Source organism: Bactrocera dorsalis, chromosome 5, assembly GCF_023373825.1.
Source record: "Bactrocera dorsalis isolate Fly_Bdor chromosome 5, ASM2337382v1, whole genome shotgun sequence".
Lineage (NCBI taxonomy): Eukaryota > Metazoa > Arthropoda > Insecta > Diptera > Tephritidae > Bactrocera > Bactrocera dorsalis.
In genome coordinates, this window is record NC_064307.1 from 34,632,180 (window position 1) to 34,659,946 (window position 27,767).

A 27,767-nucleotide genomic window follows, 5' to 3' on the forward strand; every position below is an offset into this window, starting at 1 on the left:
ATGTGAAATATATGAAATGTGAAGTCCATTATCCTAGACACTGTAACCACATCGTTGATCGTAAGTGTTTTGCATGTATATTTAATATATTATATATACATATGTGTATATACTTGTATGTAAGTACATGACTGTATATATGTACATATATTTAAATAAACAGAAATTTGTTGTGAGTTGGTTTTCATTATTTGCTCGGTTGCAAGTGTGACGAATTTATACCATAAGTAGCATGCAACATGCCACAGCAACTGTGTGGCTGTAAGCGCGCACATACACATCCAAATGTGTACACACACAAACGCTTCTTTTGTTGTAACTGCTGTCAGATACGGCGCTACCAACAAATGCTTTCTTGTCAACACGTATTCTGAGTCGTTTCCCTGGCTCCCAAAAATGTAAAATTGAATAAGAAAGGGAAAAATAACTACAGACACTGCATTTTATCGTAGCGTAACTGTAAAAGAAGTAAATCAAAAACGTTGTTTGGCAACTTAAACTTAATTACATGCATTTCCAAATGAAAAACTGCAACATTGCTTGCACCACGTGCTTGTGGATGCGCAAAGTTTTAAAGGTCACAGCAGCGGAAATTTAACTAGCACCACTTTAACTTTTTGCAAATAATTGAACAACAAAGTTGGTTACCAGGGCTTCACAGCCAAACACACACACATACACTTACACTTATTATATATAAGTGCATTGCGGAAACTTTTGCTATTGTATTATCATTTTTGTTTACGAATTTACTACTTTAGTGCCAAAATCATAAATACTCGTGAAACACACACATAAATAAACCGATTTCCTACTTGCCTCGCCTCGTGTCCATTCAACGGGACCCTTAAAATTTTCAAAATCCCTCTAAATATTTCAACGGCAAAAGTTTTTGTTTTAATGGCTATTAACATTTTTTATTTCTGGCAAACATTGTTTTATTGTTTTATCGCACCCTCTACGATTGCCGCAAGTTGACACCTACAAAGACAGTAAAATGCGTGGACTTATGTATGCATGTCATGGTAAATGTTAGAATAAAGACCTTGTTTAAGCCTTACTGTAACTTCCAAACAAGTATTGAACAAAGGTGCTCACGACATATGTAGTTCTCCGCTCCGCTTGGCTTCCAACAACAAATACAAGGAATTCATTACAAGATCTTGATTTTGATCAGTCAGCTTTATGTCAGCTACATATATACTACATTAATTCGATCTGAAAAGTTTCTTAGACGATTGTAGCGTTGTCTTGGTGAATAATCCATGCCAAATTCCAAGAAGATAAATAATAATCCATTTCGAGGTTTCCCAATTTTGTAAAGAAAGAACACATAAACTTCGGATTTAATGGGGAATGTTGATTATTACTCGAAAAAACATTCTTTGGCATTTATTTTTTGAAGGTTATCTCTTTCAACCGTTGGCTGCGGCTGGTCCATCCGTTGAGTCAAATTTTCGATGACTCATTCGACTGATAACTGGCGATTGACATGCGTGATGTTTTGCTTCAAGGCCTGAATCGAAGTGGGATTGTCCGCATAGACTTTAAACTTTATATATCCCTACAGAAAAAATTTTAACCGTGATATCACACGATCTTGGTGGTCAATCGACCGGCCCAAGACGTGAAATTATCTGCGCAACGAAGTATTCTCTCAATAAATGCATTGATTGATGCGATGTGTGGGAAGTGGCATCGTCTTGTTAAAATCAAATGTCGCCGAGATCACGAACTTCACTTTCAGGCATCAAATAGTAGGTTATCATAGTGCGATAACGGTCAGCATAGACAGTTATGTTTTTACCGGCGTCATTTTTGAAGAAATATGGACCGATGATTCCACCGGTTCACAAACCATACCAAACCGTTGTTTTTTTCTGCTAGTACTTGAATCTCTCCCGATTGCTCTTCGTTCCAAATGCAGCAATTTTGCTTGTTTACATATCCATTGAACCAGAAATAGGCCTCATCGCTGAACAAAGTTTGACTCGAATCTTCTTGGAACTTTTCAAGAGCCCGTAAAGTGAAGCGATAGCGCTTGGAAAGGTCAATTGGCTTCAGTTCTTGCAAATCTGGATCTCAGAATTGATTAAGGCGATGCGAATAGTACGCTTAGTAGAGCGATTATGTTGACTATAAGTTGAGTGAAAAACGCGAAACACATTCTTTAGAAAACGTGTATTCTCGTAATAAAGTTAAACGATTTGTAAACATAGTTCAGCCGTAAGTCTTTTCATGGTGGAATTCCAAATATATAATACTGAACAAAAATAAGATGACAGCTTGACACGACTCACGCGATATCTGTCAAAAACAGGCTATTGGAAAAAGAACCCCTACTTAGATCACGTGTTATATGAGTGCCACAAAGCATTCTGTGAAGGTCATAAAATTATAGAAGTGAAGCGAGTCTTCCATCCGCCTCTGTTCAGGGAAATTATTTAGCCCTTTCAAACAATGGTAATGTAAGATACTATTAAAAGTAAATAAATCAGATGTTTGAAAAAATAGCCGGAGAAGAGAAGCAGTCAATAAGAGAACTGGGGAAAAACTGCAATATCATGATTGCTGTAGAATATATAAACATCTCTTGGAATAAAATAACAGATAGGTCTTTAAACGGATTATGGAAGAACATTTGGAAACATTTACCTAAGAGCGAAGCCATTTGGTCGATATGCGTGAAATAATGTAAGAAACAGTGATATTATCAAAGCAAACCCGGTTTAGATAGGGTAAATGTAGAAGACGTCGAAGACATACTTGTAGTTCAAGAAATTAATATTTGTAATGATGAGCTCAAGGCCTTAGCTAACCAAGAAGAAAACAAAAATTTTGACAGTAGTCATTTAAAGAAGAGGAAACAAAACTTTCTAAGGTGTTTTGAACCTTGTAACTGAAATTATGAACCAATTTAATGAAAAAGATCAGAATTTTGACAGGTGTCCAAAAGCACTACGGGTTTTTATAGAGGCTGTACCCACTTATCAAAAACTTTTAACAGAACGCCAACTACAAGTACATTAACATATGTAGATGTCTTCTTACAAAAGGCAGAAAATTGGAAACCCAAAATAGACAATATGATCTGACTTATAATTACATTTGTTTCTATAAGTATATTCGTTTAATTTTTTTAAAAAATTATATTTTTGAAAAATAATAATTACATATAATCGACATCTAACCAATTTTCTACCCGCCTCCCTACCCCATTGCTTACATATTGAAATGGTCTCGTTTAGGACTGTTTCGCTTTGATGGAACACATCTTACGCGGTAAGCGGACCCAGCTTACTGTACTTGTACTTTTTATACCCTGAACAGGGTATATTAAGTTTGTCACGAAGTTTGTAACACCCATAAGGAATCGTCGGAGACCCTATAAAGTATATATATAAATAATCAGTATGTCGAGCTGAGTCGATTTAGCCATGTCCGTCTGTCTGTATATATACGAACTAGTCCCTCAGTTTTTAAGATATCGTTTTGAAATTTTGCAAACGTCATTTTCTTTTCAAGAAGCTGCTCATTTGTCGAAACAGCTGATATCGGACACTAAAACATATAGCTGCCATAAAAACTGAACGATCGGAATCAAATGCTTGTATGGAAAACTTTCAAATTTGACAAGATATATTCACGAAATTTGGTACATATTATTTTCTAAAGCAACAATGTAATCTCCGAAGAAATTGTTCAGATCGGTTAACTATAGCATATAGCTTCCATACAAACTGAACACATAGTTACGAACAGAAATGCACTTGTGAAAGGTATTTAGCTTCGGTGCAACCGAAGTTAACGTTTTTTCTTGTTTTACATAATAATGTCTTCAGTTTTATTTAAAATCTGTCTTATTATTAAAACGATAATAATACAATATACCAACAAAAACAATGATGTTGAAGTACAATGAAGAATATTTTCCAAAAATGAAGGTGAGAACTATTAAATCGAAAAGGGAGTTCTAATGGATGAAAACTCTTTATTCACCTAAATTGTTGACTATTATCCAGCAGGATGGCAAGTACGTTGGTTCTCCAAGCGATAGAGGTAACGACTGCTAAATTCTTTTATAGCTTCTTTTACAAGGGGTATTTATCTCGATGTAAGAGACTATCTCTAACATAAAAAGGTGCTACTACTAAAGGACAGAGAACTTTATTTTGAAAACCTTTAAAAACTTTGAAATTAGAATCAGCTCAGCTACTTCAGGTTGGAATTCCTTATGACCAGATCGATCTAATAAGTGCCTAATACATGTATGAGTAGCTTTTTGTTTAGGCTGAGGCGAGATTTTTACCTTAAAAGCCGGTACAGCAAACCTTAACATGGGCTGTGTTCTCTTGATTTTCACATGGTCTCTCAAAGTACTTCTCTTATCAATTGTCGACATATTTCGTAATATTAGTGAAACATAACTCCAAAAAATTCAAAATTTGTACTGATAAACTTATATTTAGTATAATAAAGCTATAAATATTTAAAATTTGATGATTGGTCTTACCAACTCGGTTTCATCGTATAAACCAGTTATTTTCAAACCAGTTAAATTTCGGCTACGAAATTCCAGTAGCTTAACCGGTATTATACATATACGGTATTTTGGGACATATAAAATACTATGGTATACTACATAAGTATACTTACAGCAAGTACTTTTACCATAACAAATGGTGATGAATATATGTAATCGCAGTTGTATAAACATATATACATACATACATACACATAAGTGTCATGAAACACTTGAAATCTTTGCTCATGGTGCTTGAAACTGTTGGCTCGGTTGTTTTTTGCAGCATGTGTAGCGGAAAAATGCCACCAAGCATTTGACTGTTAAAAGAGCAACCATCAGAAACAAAGAATATTTGAAACGGTGGCATTGTAACTGTACTACTCGTATAAATCTTTGGAAATGAAAGCAACGTGCAGCTGAGGAAAAGTGAGCTGACCTTCAAAAGGCAAAGGCTGTGTGATTCTCAAGTGACATAATGGCATCCGCATTAACGCCATTTTTTATAATGGATATACATACATATTGTATATGGTATGTATGTAAATGTGTAAATCTCTTGTTGCACTAACAAGTGCATTGTTGACTGCAGCCATGTCGCATCTGTTGTATTGACTGTGAAATGGCGTCTTTTCGCAGCGCCAACTGCTATTCTCCTGACAATCTTACGTTCGAATGCACCTCAAACGTTTGCTTTGTGGAAGATTCACTTTATTTTCACAAAGAATAATTAAAATTTTGCAAGTAAGGGGAAACAAGAAAAAACGTTGAATTCGATGCACCGTTAAAAAAGCCGTTAACTTCCATAAATAGAATTAAATAAAAATAGCTTTCCATGCCACCGATTGCTAGGTTTGTATGGCAACTGTATGTTATAGTGGTCCGATATCGACGGTTCCGACAAATGGCGATAACGGACCTGCAGTGAAAACTACCTCAGTAAAAGCTCTGGAGATTATCATCCGGCTCATACGTATTCAAGTGAAGTATGATGCAATGCGAACCGATTCATGCTTTTAGGCCATTGAAGCCAGACTCAGAGTCATTACGGGTATGGTGTCATAGTTGACTTTGTTAAGCAACTCGAGCTAAACTGGCAATGTAATTATGAAAAGAATGTATTGGAAGAATTAAACCCCTACGTTTTCATTTCCTAGTAGAAAAGAAAGGATCAATTGTTCTGTGATCGACACTTCCAACGGCGAAAGGTACACATTCATCGAAGGATGAAAGGGTGGAATAGAAACCAGAGTGGGTTTCTTCTATAGTAATCCGTAGGCGGAAGGTAGCTTTAAATTAAAACAATTCAGAATTTTCAAGCCGAAATTGTTAGCCTAAAAGAAGGTGGTAAGTAGGAAGCAAGTCCATAAATCTTCCAGTGAACTGTTTAGCGGCAATTAAGGCTATTCATAGCGCCAATACAAAATCGCACTGCATTTGGTTATGTAGGAGGCAATAACTAGACTCCCGGTACCTATTCCTTTAGGAATAGAAGAAAACAAAAAGGCGAATGAGTTGGCCCGCTTGGAGAAGCTAGAAACACAATTCTTCTTCTTCACTTCTTCGAGGGTATTTTGAAGCAATGAACCCCAGTGGAACCCCTCAGGTCTTGAAGTACTAGCGATACAGGGTATACCAAAAAAATTTTTTTTCGCTAAGAGCGCGACAAAAGTTTTTTTTAAATATTGAACTCGATTTCTTTTGCATGGCCACCATGGCACGCTTGCAGAAGCCCAGACACTGAACGCAATTTTCGACGGGTTTCATGTATAAATCAGCCGATACTGCTGCAATTTCACGTGTCGTACCAAGCTCATCAATCGTCGCTGGCTTTTTGTCTTGACATAGCCCCACAGGAAGGAGACTAACGGCATCAATTCGTAGGACCGAAGTGGCCGATGGACTGGGACATTTCGTGAGATACCACGTTCACCAAACTTGGCTTTCTATAAATCGATTGTGGCATTCGTTGTATAGCTAATGTCACCACATATTGTCCAAGTCTATATCATCGAATTCGGGCCAAATATATTCGGCTATCATTGAGCGGTAGTGATTACCATTTACAGTAACGTGCCGGACCCGATCATCACAGAAGAAGTACGACCTATAAACCGCACCAAACCGTAATTTTTCCAGGATGCAATAGTGACTCATAGAGTACGTGTGAATTGCTACCTGACCTATGATACATATTTTGCTTATTAACGAAGCCATTCAGCCAGAAATGAGCCTCCTGGCTTGAGATGATTCTTCGATAAAAACCCAGATCATTTTAAAGTTGCTGCTCAGCCCAATTCACGAATATACGATAATTCTCGTGGTCAAGCGGCTTCAGTTCTTACGTCAATTGGATCGTGTAAGGATGTAGGCCAAGATCTTTTCGCAAAATTCTCCACAACGACGTCACAGAGCTGCCCAACGCTTGAGAAAGACGTGTGAAAGACTAATTGGGGTCTTCCTCAATTGATGCGCTAGCGGGAGCCATCTTCTCGACACTTCGGGCACTTCTTTGTCTCACTGGCAGGGGAACATTTTGTATTGTGCCTGCGGATTCAAAGTTTTTCTCTAGATGATAAATTGTCAATCTGATAGGATGATTATGACGACCATAAATTAAACGTAGCGCTCTTAAATTTGAGGGCACTGACTCCGAATTTCGATAGTAAATTTTAATAATTTCGACTCGTTGTTGGATCGTATATTTTTCTATGATGAAATGGCAAACATTACTGAAGAGAAATATCAAAAGAGCGGGTAAAAATATGACGTCGTTTGATGTCCCTATCTGTCTACTTTTGTAGTGTCCTGTTGAAAACACCCTCCACTTGTAGGGGAGATCCTACCTTAAAAATATTGAAAAAGTGGGTTCAGCGGAATTCAGAGCATGAGTCGAGAATGCTGAGAGGCTGAAACATTATTTTTGTGGACGCCCAGACTTCAACCGAATGAGACGGAATCTAACTTAAGAGACTTGGGCAGCTGAGCTGAAAAACATTTGTATTTTTACCAAATGTACTGAGTTGGTGCCAGAGGAAACCCAATGGGCCAAATGAGAACAGCTTCCAAACACAGAAATTTTACATATGGAGAGCAAACTTCGCTCCAACATAAAAGGCAGGACCAGTCCGGATAAATTTTTTGCATGAATGCCTAGTATATATGGATATTGTAAATAGCTAATTAAACTCATTATCTTTTACAGATACTTCCAAATTTTTATATATTTTTATTATTTTTGCGTATGTCTTAATTCCGTTATATTACAAAAACATTCAAAGAAAGGTAAGCATTTATTTTGTAAAGCTTTTCCGATAATTTTTACATGCATTTATCGCTTCACTGTGTTGTTGCCAATGTTGGTGTTAGTGCATTTTCATTATTTAATCAATTTTTTAATTTTCTCTCTTTTTCACATTTTTCTTTACGCACTCCCGTAAAATTCGAAATTTATCATTCATACAAAACAAAAAAATTCCAAAATTCAATTTCAAAAGCAACGTTAATTTCCTATACCCCCTTTCCACGACACCCCCCAGATACCGCAAGAGCACCGCAGCAATGCACCAGAAGACAGCGACAGCTTACCAAGCATCTCCAGTCCTGATGCGCCACCAAAAGAGGCCTCCTTACCCTACGAACGCGCACAATCGACGCCGCCCTACAGCATTATGAGCCCAAAGCCAAAGAGACGTTTACTGCCATCTGTGAGTTTCAGTTTGCCAAAGGAGAACAAAAAGAAAAATGGAGCGCATGAGAATGATAAGCCAAGTGCCACAAGTAGTTTTGATGGCGATGATGAAGCGAGTCCGATGCTAACACCGACCACACCAGCGACGACGTCCGATAGTGCCGCTGCACCAAGTACCCTGCTGCCTGCTGGCAATGACGAAGCAGCTGCCGCTCCCATGGAAATTGATAATGTGCCAGTGGTACCCTTCCGCACAAAATCCAATCCCCGTCTACAAGTTAAGCCCGCCTTCATAGACGACGCACATCGACAATTCTGGAATCCAATCAGTTATTTGGGCGGACCTCATCTCCCGCCAAAAGATCGAAATAGCATCATTTCGGTCTTATCGCTGGACTAATCTTGCACTGTTCTGAGAACTGCGCAAAATTAGTTGTTTTGAGACACAACTGAGTGCGGTGTTACGTTAGCCTTACCTAGTCCTAAACTATAAATGTACTTGTAGATATGTGTATATTTAATCTATTCAAAAGTAAACTGACAGTTTCAGGTATGTACTTAATCGACATGACGTAACATTCGGTGACCAAAGATGTTCTTATTTTCTAGAGTATTAAAAATGTTATTACTGTTAATTTACCTAAAAGTGTATAAAAATTTGTTGTACGTAGTGTTATTAATTAGTGCAGTAAGTAAAAATTAAAGAGAAATATTAAAGAAAGATTTTGAAAAGTTCAGCTTTATTTTTTTTTAATGATTCGAGGGGTAAGTAAGTATTCCAAAATTCTATTAACAAATATTGTAGTTTATGAAGATAACTCACACAATTCGGCATAAAGTCTGTTAGAATAATCATATATAATATATAGATTATGGGAGCTATGTTATAAAGAATAATACATTTCGAGGTTCTCTCCTTTTTATAAAGAAAAAACACAGAAACTTCAAATTTATTGAGGAATTTTTATTATCATTCGAAAGAACATTCTTTGACATATATTTTTGGGAGATTATCTCTTTCAATTGTTGGCCGTGGCTACGTCTCAGATGGTCCATCCGTTGAGCCCAATTATCAATGACTTGTTCGAGCATTTAGACTGGTAACCGGCGAATGACAGGCGTGATATTTTGCTCCAAGGCCTGAATCGAAGCGGAATTGTCCGCATAGACTTTAGACTTCACATATCCCCACAGAAAAAAATTTAACCATGTGATATCACACGATCTTGGTGGCCCATCGACCGGCCCAAAAAGTTAAATTATCTACTTTCCGAAGTGTTCTGTCAATAAATCCATTGATTGATGGAATGTGTGAGAAGTGACGCCGTCTGGTTGAAACTAAATGTTGCCGAGATCACGAGCTTCAATATCGGACATGAAATATGCTCTTGGAACTTTTCAGCAGCCCATAGAATGAAGCGATGGCGGGTGGGAAGGTCAAGCGGCTTCAGTTCTTGCACAAGTCGTATTGTAAATGCGACAAGTCGTTCCATACGTCAGTCCGAGTTGCTGCGAACGTCGCGGAACCGACTGTCCACGGCTTTCGTGTACACGTTGAGCTACGGCTGCTATATTTTCTGCACTGCGTACTGAACGTGGTCTTATCGGTCAAATATTATTCAGGTACCTGGGTCCACATACGAAAATTACTCGTATTCTACTGACTTCAAACATTACCGTCCGATTTCGACCGTTTTTTGATGCAAGAGCCCAGCTCTCAGGGCATCCTTTGCACAAACTTTGATTCCGATATAATTTTTGGTACTTGATTTCTTTCCCTGTAAAGTGAAATAACCCAATGGAATATCAAATTGTGATATATGAGAAGTTGGCGTCAAAACCTTCACCTAAATGTGGGAAGCTATACGCCCGTTGTCTAATTTTGTTACCGACTTCTGTACAGCCCTTTTGCACCAACTCGGGTTTAAAATTTAATGTCCTTGAGAATTTTTTTTTTTTATTATCGCACTTTTAGTAGTTTTCAACAGGGAAAGGTACAGCTTTTTTACATCTTCTAGACGAGCGCTGTCAAATCCATTCAAACAATTCAGGTTGCCGGTGTCTGATGGCATTATAACTGTGCAACTTTGGCGAACAAGCAGCTGGTTGGCCCCTCTCTATGCCAAAGATTCAGGTCAATTAGCTTATCCTCGTTTTTGTTGAAGACCTTGGAGATCGGTAGGCATTATACCGAGAGACATAATATTGGGACTTAACATTAATACAACAAAGCAGATCGGTAGGCATTGCTCTGACGTTGTGTCATAATTGGAGGAAGCCTCATGCTTAAGGGATATGCGGTGGGCACATTTTTCGACATTGAGGGAACATTCAAAAATGTGCGGTAATAAGCGATACTTAGTGCCCTAGAGAGATCTGAGGTCGAGTCGAACCTCAAGCATCTCAAATGTATATTGTCTTCTCTGCAAGAGAATTGTCATGACGGGGTTGGGTAGTGTGCGTGCTCTACGGAAGATCAATGCAAGAAACCTGTAAGACGGAGTTATGTTTCCTTTACTCCGAATCATAGTGCTAAATGAATGTATTAAAAGAATTCGAAGGACGAGGCTGTCGGGTGACAGTGTACGCAGATGAAGTTGCTCTCATTGCTAAAGGTTTCTAGATACCGTTACGAGTTAACACAAGGATTTCTCAAAGTGATAGCTAACGGTGCGAAACTGGTTCTCCTTCTCTCATTGGCGGCTCGTGACTTCTCCCTGTCGATAAGGTTAAGTATTTGGCCCTGATCTTTGACAGAAAGAAGCAAAGAAACCTAATGTAGAGGATTAGTCGCCTTATAACAGCTATTGGGAAGCGTTTGGGTCTCTCATCAGCTAGAACGTATTCAAAGAACGGCTTTCACTATATGCAGGAGTGTTCTCACAGATGTATCGAAGCTCAAGGGTAAGGTTAAAAGGGTAATTTTCTATCGGGAGCATTCAATACACTCTTATTTCAGACTGCTAGACTATTGTGTCTTTCAAGCAGATCAGTGACCTCAAAGATTGCCTTGTTGCTTGACCTCACTAGCTGTAGTATCAAACTCTTTTTCCTATTTCACCCATTTTCAGATTGTTGTTGCTGTAACAGTTATCTAGTCCCCATTAGGATAGTAAAGGTCAGATAAGTTGTCATGGAGATCATGCAACGGTAGGCCCAGGAAATGTGCTGTTTCGACGGATTCGAACCATACCGAAAGGGGTGTCAGATGTGTAGGGTTTTCTGGGCATGCAAAGAGGTGGTAGTGCATGCAGGGACTCGTTGCACGCTGAACATATATTTTATATGACGGGATCAATTCTAGATGAGTAGGAGTTTAACCTACTGCAGTATCCAGAATGAAGGTGCGCAAAGGTCACTCTGGATTCTCGCAACCACTCAAGCTCGTCGTCTGCAATGGGTGATGGTTTGTCTCCAAGTACGCCATTCACTGATATGGAGTCGGTGAAGGTTTTTAAGTGAATGGCGGTCAGTGCAGATCTGAAGTTAGTTGCGTCCGAAGTCTTGTCGGTGTATAGTCTTATGTCGTCGACGTAGTTAAGAAAGGATCTCTTGATGCCCCTGGTAGGCGGTTCCGCTTCAAGCAGATGACTCATTATGCTCCTTAACTGGGAGCATGTGACCGAAACTGTGCAGATGTTCAATGGGAGACATCAAGAAGTATCCCTTTGTAGTCCATAGTGCAGTGTTTTGACATGTCGGCAGCTTCCTCGTCTGCGTTTTCTTCCATCCAGGTTCTGTAATTATCAGAATGGGAGAATGGGGCCATGTAACTCGTCTAAGGTCTGAGCAAGTCTTGAGATGGCTCTTCCATTGCATATATTATACCTAACCGAGGTGGAGTTTGGATGTAGCATTTTAGCGAAGACGCAGCAGAAAAATTCCTACGGAGGATACGGACTTCCCTTTGGTGGCAAGGAAAACGTGTACCAAGCTCCACCAAGATATTTAAAATTATCGCTTTCAAGGAGGGCCGAACAAAAATTCAACTCGAAAAGTTGTCAGCCATAAAATGAAAAGTCTTGAGTATAGTTTGTATCCACTTATAAAACACTCAGTTTATTTTTACGATTTTAGACTTGAGAAAATTCAAGTTACATGCAGACTTACTTACATAGTTGTTTTCTTTTTACGTCGCATTCTTATATTTTATACAAAAAAGTATATATTTTACACTCTTGTTAGTTTAATGTGACAGTGTGACAGGAGAACGGGTATATGTGTGTTATTCCACGTGTACACAGCAATGACACATAAATACAAACATTTACGTTAGGAAATAGCGTAAATTACTGTTATCAAGTTCGAAGCAGCTAGCAAAAATAAGTCATCTGGTCACAAAGCTTAAATAAAAATCTCCACTCCTCATTGAACGCAAACGTAAGTATCTCATGTAAAAATGCTTCGGCATGTAAGATGTTTTAATAGTGCATAGTCTTAACTAACTTACTAGAAGTATGAAGTTACTAAAATTAATTTTTGACGGCAGCGTATCTTTTTCAATTCCACTATCCCTGAGCAACGAATTTCTCCCACACCGAACACATCACTACCGCCACATATTGTAAGGATAAATGGAAGAAGAAGTTGCTAAAGATGTTAGAAGATCTTGGGTTTAAATTTCGTTGACCGCTGTATTGGTTTCTATAACCAATTGCGACCGCCACGTCATATGTTGTTTTCTTTCTTCGAGTCTTCAGCTTTAGGAGTATCCTCGCCTTCATTTGTGTCCACTGTAAAAAACAAGTTGATTTAATAAAAATTACCTTGCGTGAATATAAATATGCATTATTACTTTTATCCTTATCATCTTTATTGTCGGAATTTTCTGTTGCTGTTTTGCCATCCTTTTCAAGACGTGGCCGTTTGCGTTGGCCTTTATATGAACGATTGTCACGACGACCGCCCTCTCCTTCATCTTCTGAATCTGAGAACTCATTGTCAGGATCAATGCGCTTATCTTTGTCGCTCTGAGTTATGCGTTCATCCTTATTCACTTTGTCTTCATCTTCTGACTCATCATTTATAGCATCCTCTGGTATGCTCTGGATTTGTACCCCAGGAGCATGTGGCAGCATACGCAGGTTTTCAAAGAGTCTGAAAACAATTAATTAAAAAATTAGTGCATAAAACAAATAAATAAATACGATTTACCTATTTTTGATCTTTTCTAAATACTCTGATGTATTTTGGTTTGTCATATTACTCGGACTAATATGCAATTTGAAATCAGGCCCGAAATATTCAAAGTAATCATTGTACGGCAGTTCGTTAGCTATTTCAACACCGAGTGCAACTGATGTTTCATACGTCCAACATCTTGACACATTACGAATGGTGTAACCTCCACCTCCGACCATGAGGAAAGGCAAATTATATTTTTTCACAAATTCCACACACTTTCCGTGACCCTTAACAGTCAAATTGAAACAGCCAAGACGGTCACCTGTTAAGGAATCAGCTCCACACTGTAGGACAACAGCTGCCGGTTGGAAGGTTTCCATTACCTTAGATATTATAGGTACAAATATCGACTCGTACGCCTCGTCATCCATGCCGTCACGCAGTGGAATATTTACTGCGTAGTATTTGCCTTTACCAGCGCCGATATCTCGCAAGTCACCAGTGCCAGGAAAATATTCACCGTATTTATGGAAGCTCACCGTCATCACGCGATCGGTAGTGTAAAAGGCCTCCTCAACACCATCGCCATGATGTACATCGATATCAATGTATAATACGCGCTGATGATATTTTAAAAGTTCCAAAATACCTAGCACAATATCATTGACATAACAAAAGCCGGAAGCCTCAGATTTCTTTGCATGATGAAGACCACCGCCCCAGTTAATACAAATCTCCGACGCTTGTTTATTCAGCTTAACTGCAGCAGCAACCGATCCACCTGCAGATAATTGACAGAACTCATAGAGTCCATCAAATACAGGACAATCCTCGCCTACATTGAATCGCTGCATTTGTTTGTTATATTCCGACATATTGTCGGGGCGTATAGAGCGCAAAAAACGTACGTATTCATCTGAATGAAATTTCGTCATTTCATCGGCTGTTGCTTTATGCGGTCGCTGTTATAAAAACGGTATTATGTATAAAAAAAATTATAAAATCAAAAATATATGTATACTACTCACATAAATTTCCATTTTGCGATAGAGACCATAGTTCAGGAGCAGATTGTGGGTCATGCGTATGCGATGAGGCTTCATTGGATGGCCCTGCCCATAATAATAGTTTCCGATATCGCCTAAAACATACAGAAAATGCATTCATATATTTTTCAAAATATATAGCCATCTATTTTTATTACATTTGTTTGCTTTTAATTTTATTTTTAATTTATTAATTATTAAAAAATTAACATTAACGAAGCCGCAATATTAAATACTTTTGAATGTAGATACAAAAAACATTACTGCCTCGTAAATTTTAATCTATAACACGAAAGTCTGCGCGTGTAAGGCTGAGCACACTTTTCAATCTGTAAATCGACCGCAGTATTACAAAGAACGACCGGCCAATGTTGGGTGAATACGTGCAGTCGCTAGCAGAGCGCATATACATATGTATGTACAGCGAAAGTATGGTCGTTTCACATAAAGTTCGCTGCCAAATTAGCGCCAGTGTACAGTCAAGATAAAACTGCCGATTTACAAAATTTCGCAAAGCAAAAAGTTTGCTTTATTCATTGTATATATTGTTGACAAAAATATAGGTTGTATTTCACATGTATTCGCTAAAAGTTTAAATATTGAACCTGTTATCCAATTAGTTTTTAAGTGTAACTTTTATTAATCTTAAGCAAACAAATGCACACATTTCTTAGCTACTTACTGTCGTAGTAATAGCAAACCCTCTTTTTGCTGTGTGACTGCATGTTATTTTCAAATATTCTATAACTAACGCACACTTATTGAATATATTTTAATAAAATTAACTATTAACTACAACTTTTCCTTTTTGTTTATAACCGCGTTGCTGAAACTTTTTCGTTAAGTGAATAACTGCAACAGAAACAGCGAACGCGTCTTTATGCGGCGAAAACCTCAAAATGCTCGGCAAAGAGAGCTACCAACAGCGTTGCCACTCGTCCGAAATTAGTTAGAGATGATGTATTTGGCTAGTGGTACCAATAAGCAAGGTATGCAGTGTGGAACGGAGGTTACGGCTATTTTAAGATAACATCAATTTATTTAAAATAATAAAAAAATTGAATTTTTCAAATGTAAGGTATGTTATACACTTTCCATATGTACTTATTAATATAAATAAGGTCGGTTTGCTATAAGGCATAGAATTAGAATTACTTCTTTATTAATCAAAGCTGAAAACATATCAGAAGAATTTGAATGTCAATAAGAGAGAGTATTTATATAATGGATCCCATTCATCCCAATCCAATCACATACTCAGAGCACAAAATACGGATGTTTGCCTAATGAGATATTTTAATAGAAACTCTTCACCGATAAGCTCTTCCAAATTCATTTATCTACCGATTCTTTAACACTATTCAAATAATTGGTATTACAGTTTGAAAAACAGTGTAGTGTAAGAATTATCACCATCGAAAACAGTTTATGGTTGAAATTTGGCGCGAATTCACATATTCGCACAAAACACATCGAATTCGCCACCAAATACAACTGATTTGTCAGGGTTGTAATGAAGCAAAATTATAAGAATATTACGAGCATTTTAATGTCACAAATTGAAAAATGTGTCTCTGTTACGCAAAAGTTTTATTTTCTCACTACATATCTCTTGAAAACGCTGTATAAAACAATATAGGACATTATATCTTTTAAAATATTCCTGAAAGTTGTACTGAATACATTTCAGAAACTACTATTTCAGTGTAATTACATGCAACTCTTATATTCGCGGCGAATTTTCGATTCACGCTGCTGTTTTCCTTTCAACAATTTTTGGCAGACGCGAGTTGTCTGGAGGAATTTTTGCATAAAATTACCGGCATTTTAGCTTCATTTTTGCAGTGAGCATAGTGTTAAAATCAGTAATACATATATAGATAATTGTTAGCAATAATCTGTGAATTTACTTGCAGTTCGCGAAAGTGTATTTCACCACTTTTGTTTATCGTCAATTTATTTTACATTCATTTCTTCTATTAAACAAACGTGCTGGTACAGTGACTGGCCTGAAGGATCAGCAGCTGCAAAATGTCTAATTACGTTTTAGACAAAGACACGTTTTTGCGCCGAATTAAAAGATTATATTTGGAATGGCGGGTTAGTATATAGAGCTATAGATAGAAACCATGTGAATTTGGCACAAAAATATGTGTTGATATATTCATGTACACATATATATAAATACAAATTATTAACTAAAAATATATTTATTTTTAACAACAGGAACCAACATTGGCACATGATGATATATTGAAAAAAGTGGACTGCATCATGTGCGTGGTGGGAGTTGATGAAGATATAGTTTACTCCAAGTCACGGGCGCTGGAGATATGGCTATTGGGCTATGAACTCACCGATACGATATCAATTTTCACTAAAGACTCGGTATATTTTCTGGCAAGTAAGAAAAAGATTGAATTTCTTAAGCAGATTGAAAATTGTAAGGAGGATGGTGTTCCTGATATTAAACTATTGCTGCGCGATAGGGTAAGAACAACTAAAAGCTTAATTTTTTATTCGAAATAAAACATCCATATAATTTTGCTTTAGAATAACAAAGACAAGGATAACTTCGATAAATTGAAAGATGCGATGAAATCATCTAATAAAGGCAAAACGTTGGGAGTTTTTGCCAAAGATCTAGCTTCAAGTGAATTTTGTGATTCTTGGAAAGCTGCTCTAAAGAGTGAGAGCTTTGAAAATACAGATGTTGGTGCCCCATTAGCGTACATTATGTGCACAAAGGACGAATCTGAAATTAATAATATTCGAAAAGCATCACTTGTATCTGTGGATATATTTAACAAATATTTGAAAGACGAAATCATGGATATTATTGACTCTGATAAGGTACAAATAAACATATATATTTGTATTCATTATAATCTAATTTTTAATTTTACAGAAAATAAAACATTCTAAACTCTCAGAAGGTGTTGAATCAGCACTTACCGACAAGAAGTACGTTTCTGGTGTAGACACTTCAGTATTAGAAATGTGTTATACTCCTATCATACAATCTGGGGGCTCTTACAGTTTGAAATTTTCAGCACTAAGTGACAAGAATTATTTGCATTTTGGAGCTATTGTTTGCTCCTTGGGCGCGCGTTACAAATTTTATTGCTCAAATATCTCACGTACTTTTTTGGTGAACCCCACCGATACCATGCAAGAAAATTACAATTTCCTTGTTAATGTGCAAGAGGAAATTTTAAAACTCTTAAAACCTGGCGCCAAGTTGAATGAAATATACGATACCACAGTGGAATATATAAAGAAAGAGAAGCCAAAATTGCAGGACAACTTTACTAAAACTTTTGGATTTGCTATGGGAATTGAGTTTCGAGAGAACTCAATAGTTATAGGACCAAAATGTCACGCTGAAGTGCGGAAGAATATGGTATTCAATGTGAACGTTGGTATAGCTAACCTCACCAATACAGAAGCCTCTGAGAAGGAAGGCAAAACATACGCCCTATTCGTTGGCGATACTGTGCTGGTAGGGGACACTGCACCGGCCAATATAATGACACCTTCAAAGAAGAAAATAAAAAATATTGGAATATTTATAAAAGATGATAGCGAAGAGGAAGATGGTGATGAGAAAGAAGAGGTTAAGGAAGACAAAGGCTCGGAGATACTGGGTCGAAGCAAACGTAATGCTGTACTTGAAAATAAATTACGTACGGAAACTAACACGGAGGAAAAACGTAAGCAACATCAAAAAGAGTTAGCTCAACTTCTGAATGAAAAAGCAAAAGAACGTTTGGCTAAGCAGGGAGAGTCTAAGGAAGTCGAAAAAGTGCGAAAGAACACCGTCTCTTATAAATCTGTCAGTCAAATGCCACGAGAACCTGAAGTAAAGGAACTAAAATTATATGTTGACAAAAAGTATGAAACTGTCATACTGCCAATTTTTGGCATACCAGTTCCCTTCCACATTTCCACAATCAAGAACATTTCTCAGTCGGTTGAGGGCGAGTACACATACCTACGTATCAATTTCTTTCACCCAGGAGCAACGATGGGTCGCAATGAGGGCGGCCTATACCCGCAACCAGAGGCGACATTCCTTAAGGAAGTGTAAGTTATAAGTTTTCAGCAAGTTTGCTTTTGTAATATTGATAATAATTTATTTCTTTCTTCATCAGCACCTATCGTTCTTCGAACGTGAAAGAACACGGCGAAGTAACTGCACCATCAGCAAATCTAAACAATACCTTCCGCCTTATTAAGGAAGTTCAGAAACGATTTAAGACGCGCGAAGCCGAAGAACGGGAGAAAGAAGATCTTGTCAAGCAAGATACACTGATTTTATCGCAGAATAAGGGTAATCCTAAACTGAAAGATTTATACATACGTCCAAATATTGTAACCAAACGTATGACTGGTAGTTTGGAGGCGCACACAAATGGCTTTCGCTACGTCTCTGTGCGCGGTGATAAAGTTGACATATTATATAACAACATTAAAAGTGCTTTCTTCCAACCCTGTGATGGTGAAATGATAATTTTGTTGCATTTTCATCTTAAACACGCTATTATGTTTGGCAAGAAGAAGCATGTAGATGTCCAATTCTATACAGAGGTTGGCGAGATCACCACCGATTTGGGCAAGCATCAGCACATGCATGATCGTGATGATTTGGCAGCTGAACAGGCGGAGCGCGAATTGCGACATAAATTGAAAACGGCATTCAAAAGTTTCTGCGAGAAAGTCGAGTCTATGACCAAACAACAGGTTGAATTCGACACGCCATTCCGTGAATTGGGTTTCCCTGGTGCACCTTTTCGCAGTACAGTTACTTTGCAGCCAACTTCGGGCAGCTTGGTGAACCTAACAGAGTGGCCACCATTCGTTATAACTCTGGATGATGTCGAATTGGTACATTTCGAACGTGTACAGTTTCATCTTCGAAATTTCGATATGATTTTCGTTTTCAAAGATTACCAGAGAAAGGTTGCTATGGTAAACGCTATTCCAATGAATTTGCTGGATCACGTGAAGGAGTGGTTGAAGTAAGCTTTAAATATTGTAATTACTATGAGTACAAATTTTAAAACTTCTCATCTTGTTCGCAGTTCATGTGATATCCGTTACTCTGAAGGTATCCAGTCTTTGAATTGGGCAAAGATTATGAAAACGATCACAGATGATCCGGAGGGATTTTTCGAGCAAGGCGGTTGGACGTTCTTAGACGCCGACTCGGGTAGTGAAGATGAAAATGAGGAAGAGGAATCTGAAGAGGATGAGGCGTATGAGCCTACTGACATCGAATCTGACGAAGAGTCAGATGAAGATGATTCAGAATATTCAGAGGCATCTGAGGATGAGAGCGATGATAGTGAAGGTAAAAAAGAAATTTACAAATAAAAAATATATAATAATATTAACTTGGTTTCGCAGAACTTGGCTCTGATGAGGAGTCGGGTAAGGATTGGTCAGATTTGGAGCGTGAGGCTGCCGAGGAGGACCGCAATCAGGAGTATACTGATGACAAACCCAATGGCAAACATTATGATTCAAAGAAACACTCGAAAAGTTCAAAACACAGGTGAGTAATCGAAATATAGGCTAAGCTTTGACTTAGAATCGAATATGTATCCTGTCATTTCGACGCGTTCCTACAACGCCAATTATCCTCAAAAAAGCTTCAAGTGAAATATTAAATTAATTAATTTGAAATTATTGAATTATTTTTGCCTTTTACTGATGTCTTATTGTTCAGCTGATCTATGTTCATACATTTTTTTAAGTACTTATAAATATTTAATTCTATATTTTGCTAACATCACTTTACTGCAGTCGCAGAGATCGTGAAGTGCAACTTCGACAAAGTAAAAAGAGTAAAAGTACTGCCTCAACTTCAAACTCATCACATTCAAAATCTGCCAAGCATGCCAGTTCGAGCGGGCATAGGTTTGTTATTCGCCACAAATGCAAATTACACAAAACACACTTCGAAATTTATTTTTCTAATTAAAATTTTCTCATTCTTTACGAATTGGCAAGATTTTCTCAAACATCTATAAGATTAACAACATCAAAATTATATAATTTTTTAATCTCCCAACACTGTCAGTTTATTTCTTAACATTGCATTGATCAATTTTTTTGTTTTTTTGTCTAAAAACAGCTCCAAGGATAAACATCATGATCGCAGTCGTGACAAGCATCATTCCTCATCGTCGTCGCACAAGGACAGGAGCAAAGATAAGGGCAGTCATCATAGCAGCAGCAGCAGCCACAAGCGGTCGCGCGATGACAGTCGAGACCATGGCCACAAATCGAAGAAATCGCGTCACTGAGCCCACACACACTGCGCAAGAACGGCGTAACACATACAATTACAAATAGCCCAAAATGTCCCACAGAATGAATGAATACCATGTAATGCACTGTTTGTTTAGTGTTTACTGTCCGATTATTTTGTATGTTTTGTTTGTCTCTAAAATCAGCCAGTTTTATTGCAGAATGTATATTTAGCTATTAACAGAGATTGAAATTTATAAACATTAAAAATAAGTTTGAATATAAATCAATATTCCATTTGTAAATCTTGCATTCTTTCATTTTTACTTTTGGTTATAAAAGCGTTAGTTCTGCGCTTGGGCGAAATATTGTGTAATATACACAATTTCAGCTGTTAACTCTATTTGATATTCAATGCAAAGTCAAATATTTATTGTAGCGAGCATGGCTATGATCAATATATGTTTAATAATATAAACTTCTTTGATGAAAACAAAGCCAACAATTTGACGTTAATACAATATACATATGTATAAACATAATAATGTCAAAATCAGCCATGTTCCTTTCATGATGTCTTCATGGTGTTAGTTGTAGCCAGAATTTTCCAAATTTTTTTGCATTTCCTTAAAGTATAATCTTATTATTCTCTGAAAATTTTAAGTAAATCCGGCCAGCACTTTCGACGTTTCCGTTAGCTAGCAGAACATTCGGGCTTGCTGTAGAACGTTCGAGAGCAGGTAACAGCTGCAAACGAATACCTCAATTGAGCGTAAAACATCAAATGCGTTCTTTTTTGTTTTTGAACAGGAAACAGAGAACCTTTGACACACTTAATCACACAATGCTACTTGAGGACGTCGAAAAATCTACGCTACTTTCAGGTTTGAAGAGCTGGACTATGAACTATCTGAGCGGTCGTCAAACATCCGTGCTATTTCGAGCTAAAAAATCAAAACTGAGAAACAAGGGGTTCCGCAGGGTGGTGTCCCCTCCTCGTTACTGTTTAACTTCTACATCTCGAAACTTGCAACCTCGAGAGGGAATTTCTATCACCTCGTACGCTGATGATTGCTTGATAATGACGTCGGCCAATGGAATCGTTGGTGTGTGCTGAAACGTAAAAGGCTATCTCTCCGATCTTTCTCGTTTCCTCGCTGCTTGGAAGTTAACATCCTCCCCCACTAAATCCACAGCGACCATATTCACAAACTGGACGAAGGAGTATAGACTTGATCTTAATACTGTGGTCGATGGCGTTAAGATTCCGACTGTCAATAACCCTAAGATTTTAGGAGTGACTTAAGACAGCTTGTGCTCCTTCACTCCTCACACGACTGCGATTATTACCAAAGTACAGAGCCGCAACAAAATCCTTGCATACAAGGCAATCGACCGGCCGGTCCTTAACTACTGCCTGACGCTCAAAGCAGCTTTTGCTGGGTGCTGTAGCAGGTTAAACCCCTACTTATCCAGAATAGACCTTGACATATCAAACATATGTCCAGCGTGCAATGAGTCTCCGCATGACACCAGCCACCTCTTTGCATGCCCTGCTAACCCCACACATCTGGTCCAACCCCGTCGAAACAGCACGTTTTCTGGGCTTACCGTTGGATGACATCGATGACAACTTATCTAATCCCTATCATCCTAATGGAGATTATATACCCTGTACAACAACAACAGAGAACCATCTCTACTATTTTGAAGGTTCGAACGTTAGTATTACACATGAAATCTTTCGGATACAATTCACTAAGGCTGGGTACTAAAACAAGCCGAACTGATGTTTTCACAAGAGTTAGCATAAAAAAATTTATGGATTCAATTTTCATCCGCGAATCGCCTCTGAATCGTAACGAAATCGATCCATTTCCGAAGCGGTTGGTTATTGATGATGAAAAGTACGTTACTGACGACAACGTCAAGCAATGGTCGTGGTCGAAACGCGGTGAGCCGGCGAAAACGAGGCCAAGCTAGAATTAACGGCCAGGAAGGTTTTGATTTGTGACTAATGAGATCAGCAGGAAATCATGTAGTTTGAGCTGCTCCTCGACGGTCAAACTGTAAATTCGTACCAATTTTGACCAATAGGAAAGAAATTGTGCTCCATCAGGACAACGCCAAGACACACACATGGATAGTGCCCCGCCAGAAACTCCGTGGGGCGTGGTTGAAAGGTGCTTATATATCCATTTTATAGTCCGAACCTGGCAGCAAGTGATTACTACCTGTTTCTATCTATGGCGAATGACTTTGCCGAGGAAAAATTCGCCTCGGCAGCCAATTGGGACAAAAAGTTTAAAACAAATAATTTTTCACTAGTACTAAAAACATTTTCTATAATTAAAAATCAATCAATACATAGGCCAGAGCAAGACAAAAGATAATATAACATTAACGAATCAATTAACCAAATACAAAAGCAAAATTCATGGTGTTTTGTTGTGTTTGCTATCCTGCCTCTCAATATTCTCAGCTCAAACATAGGTTCACTATTCCACGGCAGATCCTTCATGCTTGAAATAAACTACTTCACTAGTCATTTCATTTCCGTTTTCCGCTGGCATTACGCACAGCACTATTGCCGCCACAAGCGCCAGCGCCACTCCCAAACCCAGCATCTAGACTACGGTGCTTTACATCGAACATGTTGCGGGTTTTATTGATGGGAAAGCGCATTTTATTGCGCAACCATGTGGTGAAGGCCCGTTCATTGTCCTGCATTTTGCGCATCTCCGCATCGTTGGCCTTCAATGCCTGCTGCAACACATAACGCTGTTGCCGTTGCAAATTCTCTTCGCGCACCTCGAGTTGCTGGCGACTCAGTCCATATTCCGATAGATATCCCGTGTATTTGGGTAGCTTCTCGGGCTGCGACAAGTGACGTCGATATTCGCAGCAGGTGCGGTAGTTCAATTTTAAATCGGTCACTTCCGGTGGGGGTAAATGAGGTCGGCGCGCTCGTGCTGTAGCGCTGTGGCCACTGCTACAACCATCTACATCATGGCTTGTTGTGCCGATGGCATTACGAGCTAGTGACTTACCGCGGAAAGAAAAGCGCTTACTTAATGGGGCGAGTAAACGCCGTGATTTATTAATGGGTTTGCGGCGACCACTGCTCACGCGCTTCTGATCGAAATCATCGGGTAGGTAAGAGGCAACTATAATTGAGAGATCATCGTCATCATCGTCCTGGTCATAGCCCTCCGTATTTGTCACATCGTTGTTCGAGGAGTTGGGCTCTTCGTCGGTATGCATATTTACTTTGCCTTCGGCTTCGTTTGTACTCGTATCCGCTTCAATATCATCTACGTCTAGGTCGCTATTGGCGTCGTTAATATCGAATGTGGCAGCACTGCAGCACTCTTCTTCACCATCAGAAGTTAGTAGGTTGGTCAGACTTTTATTGTCTTGCTCGTCTTCATTTATATCAGGTGGATCTTCTTCGGCGCAATCAAATGTACGCATTTTTACCATGCGTCGCGGGTTGTCTACTGGCATCTTCATTGTATCGGGTTTTACTTCCTTATTTTCCATATCCATTACTACAATTTCTTCACAAATCTCCTCCATAATATCATCTTCGACATCTGGCTGAGCGGTTGACTCAGCAGCTATTGCGCTTGGAACATCAACTGTTGACTCCGGCATAATTGCGTCACCTTCTTGTGTTGCCTCTGTTAAAGGCAGAGTTTCTACAACTTTTTGATCTGTCATATCTTCTTCAACAACTTCTGTATTAGTTATTTCTTCGGCGTTGGCGTTTGTTTCTTCGGTAATCGTTTGATATTCACAAATAGTCGCCAATTTTCTATCGAGCTCCTTTGCCTCGGCAACTGCTTCCTCGAACTCACGTGTAAGTTTCAGTGTTTCCAAGAGCGCGTTATCCGGTTCGTAAGTTTCTAAATTAGGCGCGAAAGTTACTTTGCGTAGTGGAACTCCCGCCTCTGTTTCTGTTGCTGAATCTCCAGTTATGTCGCTGGCATCCGCACACACTGCATTCTCATTAACTTCGGTCGTTTCTTCAAATAAAACCTTGTTCGCTTCTTTGATTTTCTCCACGATGTTGTACTCGTTGACTGGTTTGAGGACTAAAATTATATTTCTGTCAATAATTCTAATCAAATTTATTGTGATAGCTTGTTTATAAATATGACTTACAGTATACCTCACAGTCTTCATCCGACTCGTTGGATTCATGTTCAACTGTGCTTGGCTCTGACTCTGTCGCCATTATGTGTTTTACAAGGCCGTTAAATTTTTAATGATTATATTCCAAGCTATTGCAAAAAGACAGACAAGAATATCCGCCTATCCACTGAAACTGAAAACATTTATAGTATAATATGGATGTATTTGCGCTTTAGGGTGATCGTTAGTTCTTTCATTAACATTATAAATATCTCGATACACTTTCTCGACGTAGACCTATTCATAGCGAAAAGCTTTACGAGCCTACACCATCTTTTTTCAGGCGGATTCAATTTGCACTACGTGCATTGAAAAATCTTTTAAAATTAACCTCGACAGTCAATCGATCTGTAATGAACGAATTTCGTCTCTTGATTGTTTTACAATAATCGAGATTGTTGATGAAAAAAATGACATATTCCCTAAAAAACTAATTAAACCCTTGTTTGTTTTATCGGGCGCTTTGGAGAAGTCGTCCGACTTTTATCAGTTAACAACCATTCAGCAGATTGTCGGTTGGACTCAGTTGTGTATTCAGGGGTTTTTCCCCAACGGGACACAATTTCTTGTCAAAAATCGAAATTCACTTTTTGTAAATAAAAATATCGAAAGAGCTTTGATGCCGATAACTTGAGAATGATTGTATGAAATGTATGAAACTTTGACAGCATTCTTGATAAGGTCCGTAGTCTAGGTTAGGTTAGGTATATTGGCTGATTTGCAGTGAGGCCATGAATGCCCAGAACTTTTAGGTATGGACCAAAAATGACCTTGGCATATGCTTAGGTTTGAAGTCCATTTTATCCAATTGGGGCGGATCATTATGAAGGAAGTATTGCACAAAGACGCTGCCGACCCATAAATCTCAGTAGTTTTTTCGGGATGCAATAGTGACTCATGGAGTACGTGTGGATTGCTGCTTGACCAATAACGCATATGTTGTTTATTGTCGAAGCCATTCAGCCAGAAGTGAGTCTCATCGCTGAAGATGATTTTTCGATAAAACTCCGGATCATTTTCAAGCTGTTGCTCAGCACAATTCACGAACATACGACGATTCTGGTGTCAAGCGGCTTAAGTTCTTGCGTCAATTTGATCTTGTAAAGATGGAGGCCAAGATCTTTTCACAAAATTTGCCACAACGACGTCACAGTGATGTTCAACGCTTGACAACGACGTGTGAGAAACTGGTTTGGATCTTCTTCAATTGATTGTCTCTCTAACACGGGAACATTTTTTACCGTGGCTGTGGACTTAAACTTTTCCACTAGACGCTCAATTGTTCGTCTGACAGGACGATTATGACGACCATAAATTGGACGTAACGCTTTTAAAGTTGACTCCACTAACTCCGAATTTCGGTAGTAAATTTTAACCATTTCGACTCGTTGTTGGATCGTATGTTTGTTCATTATGAAATGGCAAACCTTACTGAAGAGAAATGTCAAAAGAACAGGAAAAATATGGCGTCGTTTGCTGTCCCTGTCGGTCTATTTTTATAACATCCCTATTGGAAATCTCATTACGTCTGTAATTGGCGGCTTTATCTCAGATAATTACTCTGCTGCCTACGAGCGGCTTACAGTTAAAATATACACTTTTTAATGACAGAAATATGGTCACTGCACCCAAGACATCTCAATGCCAATTCAGATTTAGATTTAAATAGTAATACGAGTACTACGAGTACTACACCTCAGCGATCGCCATTATTACCTGCTTTCTTACACCTCACCCTTCAATTATCGAAGCAATATTAAATTAGTTTTGGAAAGTAATTATATTTGGACTACTAAATTAAAAATTTGGCAGTTCTGGATATGATATTTATTCCCTACGATTGATGTAAAGCATAGGTACTTCATAAAAGCACGAAGCGCAGGTGGAACTTATGCATGTTTTGGCTAAATTGAGTGATTAGTATACCGAAATATTTCATGTCTCAGTGGCAAATGCTTCTAGGACTCTTAGCTACGTTTTTTTTACTAGTGCGGGTGTTGATAAATTTATTTTGGCTTCTCGAATTGTCAAAAAAAAAGCGATTGCTGATTAGCCCGACAACATAATGAGGTCAAAAACCGATCACCTTAGTGGCATAAAACAATGACCGATACAATCTCGTGACTTACGTATTCCATCAAATATTTATAAAGAATAGAATTGCGTAGGGCGCCTGTCCAGACAAAAGTTAATTGACATTCGAATGAAACGACAGCACAAAAACCACTATCTTTAGTAAAAATAAACCATACATACAACACTTAAATACATATGTTTATACAATATATGTATGTCTATGTATACATTTCTTCAAAACACACTAGGACTTTGTTAACCAACAGATAAATATAAATGTATTTTTATCCTTAGCACTTTTAGTTCAATTTTGAAATTGTTGATGGCTTGAATTTTGCAACTCAGAACTTTCACTTTCTTGCCCATAGGCATAAGAAATACTACTCAGTCAATTTGTAGATTCGTTCAACGTACATCGTACATAAACACCCATACAAGATTTCTATATCCACAATATTTGTACCGAAGTTGTACCGTTCGTAATCAATTACAACAGTTGTTCACTTAAATTGATGTGCTCCGTAATTGGTGAGCTAACGGCTCCATGCAAAACTACGATTTGCGTTAATAACGTCGCATTTCTGCAATTAACACCGTGCAAATCAATTTTTTGGTCTGCAATTCGATAGTTCCGTGCCAATTGCTTTTGCGACTTTAGTAACTTTCCATTCTCCCAAACCAAAGTAACGGTATAACGAGTTGGTTATCATTAACCGCTGAGAAATATTTGTTATTCTCTCTGTCACGTATACGTCCTGTAGTTCTGGGTTACTCGGAAGCATTGTTACTTTGTTGAATCAATAATACAGTTATTCAAATGGTACTGTTAAGTTTTGCAAGAGAAAGTCCTTTGTCC

General features: G+C 38.2%; 4 protein-coding genes across 12 annotated transcripts in view; 2 read left to right on the forward strand and 2 right to left on the reverse strand.

Moving 5' to 3' along the window:
- The window catches only part of LOC105227121 (axotactin), a 160,143-nt gene extending 151,195 nt beyond the window's left edge, over window positions 1-8,948 (forward strand). For 5 of the 6 annotated variants that reach the window (XM_049459219.1, XM_049459220.1, XM_049459218.1 and 2 more), the window contains exon 20: window positions 8,062-8,948. In XM_049459219.1, the coding sequence (XP_049315176.1) occupies window positions 8,062-8,613 (552 nt within the window). In that variant the 3' untranslated portion in view covers window positions 8,614-8,948. Of the gene's footprint in view, window positions 1-8,019 lie in introns of all 6 variants that reach the window. The other variant, XM_049459222.1, reaches the window with a different exon arrangement.
- A 3,292-nt stretch (window positions 8,949-12,240) lies between these two features.
- Window positions 12,241-15,257, reverse strand: LOC105227119 (histone deacetylase HDAC1). Its single transcript, XM_011206325.4, has 5 exons — window positions 15,066-15,257; window positions 14,366-14,478; window positions 13,368-14,299; window positions 13,009-13,310; window positions 12,241-12,946 (listed from the first exon to the last, which is right to left on the reverse strand). Exons 1-5 carry the CDS (start codon window positions 15,106-15,108, stop codon window positions 12,882-12,884), a joined length of 1,455 nt encoding a protein of 484 aa, XP_011204627.1. The 5' UTR covers window positions 15,109-15,257; the 3' UTR covers window positions 12,241-12,881.
- A 554-nt stretch (window positions 15,258-15,811) lies between these two features.
- On the forward strand, window positions 15,812-20,943 carry LOC105227118 (FACT complex subunit spt16). Of its 3 annotated transcripts, XM_011206324.4 has the most exons (10): window positions 16,076-16,227; window positions 16,300-16,483; window positions 16,610-16,873; window positions 16,937-17,236; window positions 17,292-18,469; window positions 18,538-19,404; window positions 19,468-19,736; window positions 19,793-19,940; window positions 20,192-20,305; window positions 20,523-20,943. In XM_011206324.4, exons 2-10 carry the CDS (start codon window positions 16,415-16,417, stop codon window positions 20,692-20,694), a joined length of 3,381 nt encoding a protein of 1,126 aa, XP_011204626.2. In that variant the 5' UTR covers window positions 16,076-16,227; window positions 16,300-16,414; the 3' UTR covers window positions 20,695-20,943. The 3 variants fall into 3 exon arrangements, with proteins under 3 accessions (XP_029406432.2, XP_011204626.2, XP_049315186.1); XM_029550572.2 differs by lacking the exon at window positions 20,192-20,305 and having other exon boundaries at window positions 15,812-16,227; XM_049459229.1 differs by lacking the exon at window positions 20,192-20,305 and having other exon boundaries at window positions 16,153-16,483.
- A 1,765-nt stretch (window positions 20,944-22,708) lies between these two features.
- On the reverse strand, window positions 22,709-27,686 carry LOC105227117 (uncharacterized). 2 transcript variants are annotated; one of them, XM_049459240.1, is made up of 3 exons: window positions 27,375-27,686; window positions 24,806-24,968; window positions 22,709-24,735 (listed from the first exon to the last, which is right to left on the reverse strand). In XM_049459240.1, the coding sequence occupies exons 2-3, from the start codon at window positions 24,876-24,878 to the stop codon at window positions 23,189-23,191; spliced, it is 1,620 nt and encodes a 539-aa protein (XP_049315197.1). In that variant the 5' UTR covers window positions 24,879-24,968; window positions 27,375-27,686; the 3' UTR covers window positions 22,709-23,188. The 2 variants fall into 2 exon arrangements, with proteins under 2 accessions (XP_049315197.1, XP_049315196.1); XM_049459239.1 differs by having other exon boundaries at window positions 26,965-27,686.
- Between the last annotated feature and the right edge of the window lie 81 nt (window positions 27,687-27,767).

Bases quoted from the DNA above. Each gene is read 5' to 3' on its own strand.
- LOC105227117 (XM_049459240.1), bottom strand. From the start codon at position 24,878: ATGGCGACAGAGTCAGAGCCAAGCACAGTTGAACATGAATCCAACGAG. The intron at 24,736-24,805 runs GTAAGTCATATT...ATATAATTTTAG, and splicing joins TGAAGACTGTGAGGTATACT to TCCTCAAACCAGTCAACGAG.
- LOC105227119 (XM_011206325.4), bottom strand. From the start codon at position 15,108: ATGCAGTCACACAGCAAAAAGAGGGTTTGCTATTACTACGACA. The intron at 14,300-14,365 runs GTGAGTAGTATA...TTTTTATAACAG, and splicing joins ATCGCAAAATGGAAATTTAT to CGACCGCATAAAGCAACAGC. The intron at 13,311-13,367 runs GTAAATCGTATT...AATTGTTTTCAG, and splicing joins TTAGAAAAGATCAAAAATAG to ACTCTTTGAAAACCTGCGTA.
- LOC105227118 (XM_011206324.4), top strand. From the start codon at position 16,415: ATGTCTAATTACGTTTTAGACAAAGACACGTTTTTGCGCCGAATTAAA. The intron at 18,470-18,537 runs GTAAGTTATAAG...TTTCTTCATCAG, and splicing joins GCGACATTCCTTAAGGAAGT to CACCTATCGTTCTTCGAACG. The intron at 19,941-20,191 runs GTGAGTAATCGA...ACTTTACTGCAG, and splicing joins TCGAAAAGTTCAAAACACAG to TCGCAGAGATCGTGAAGTGC.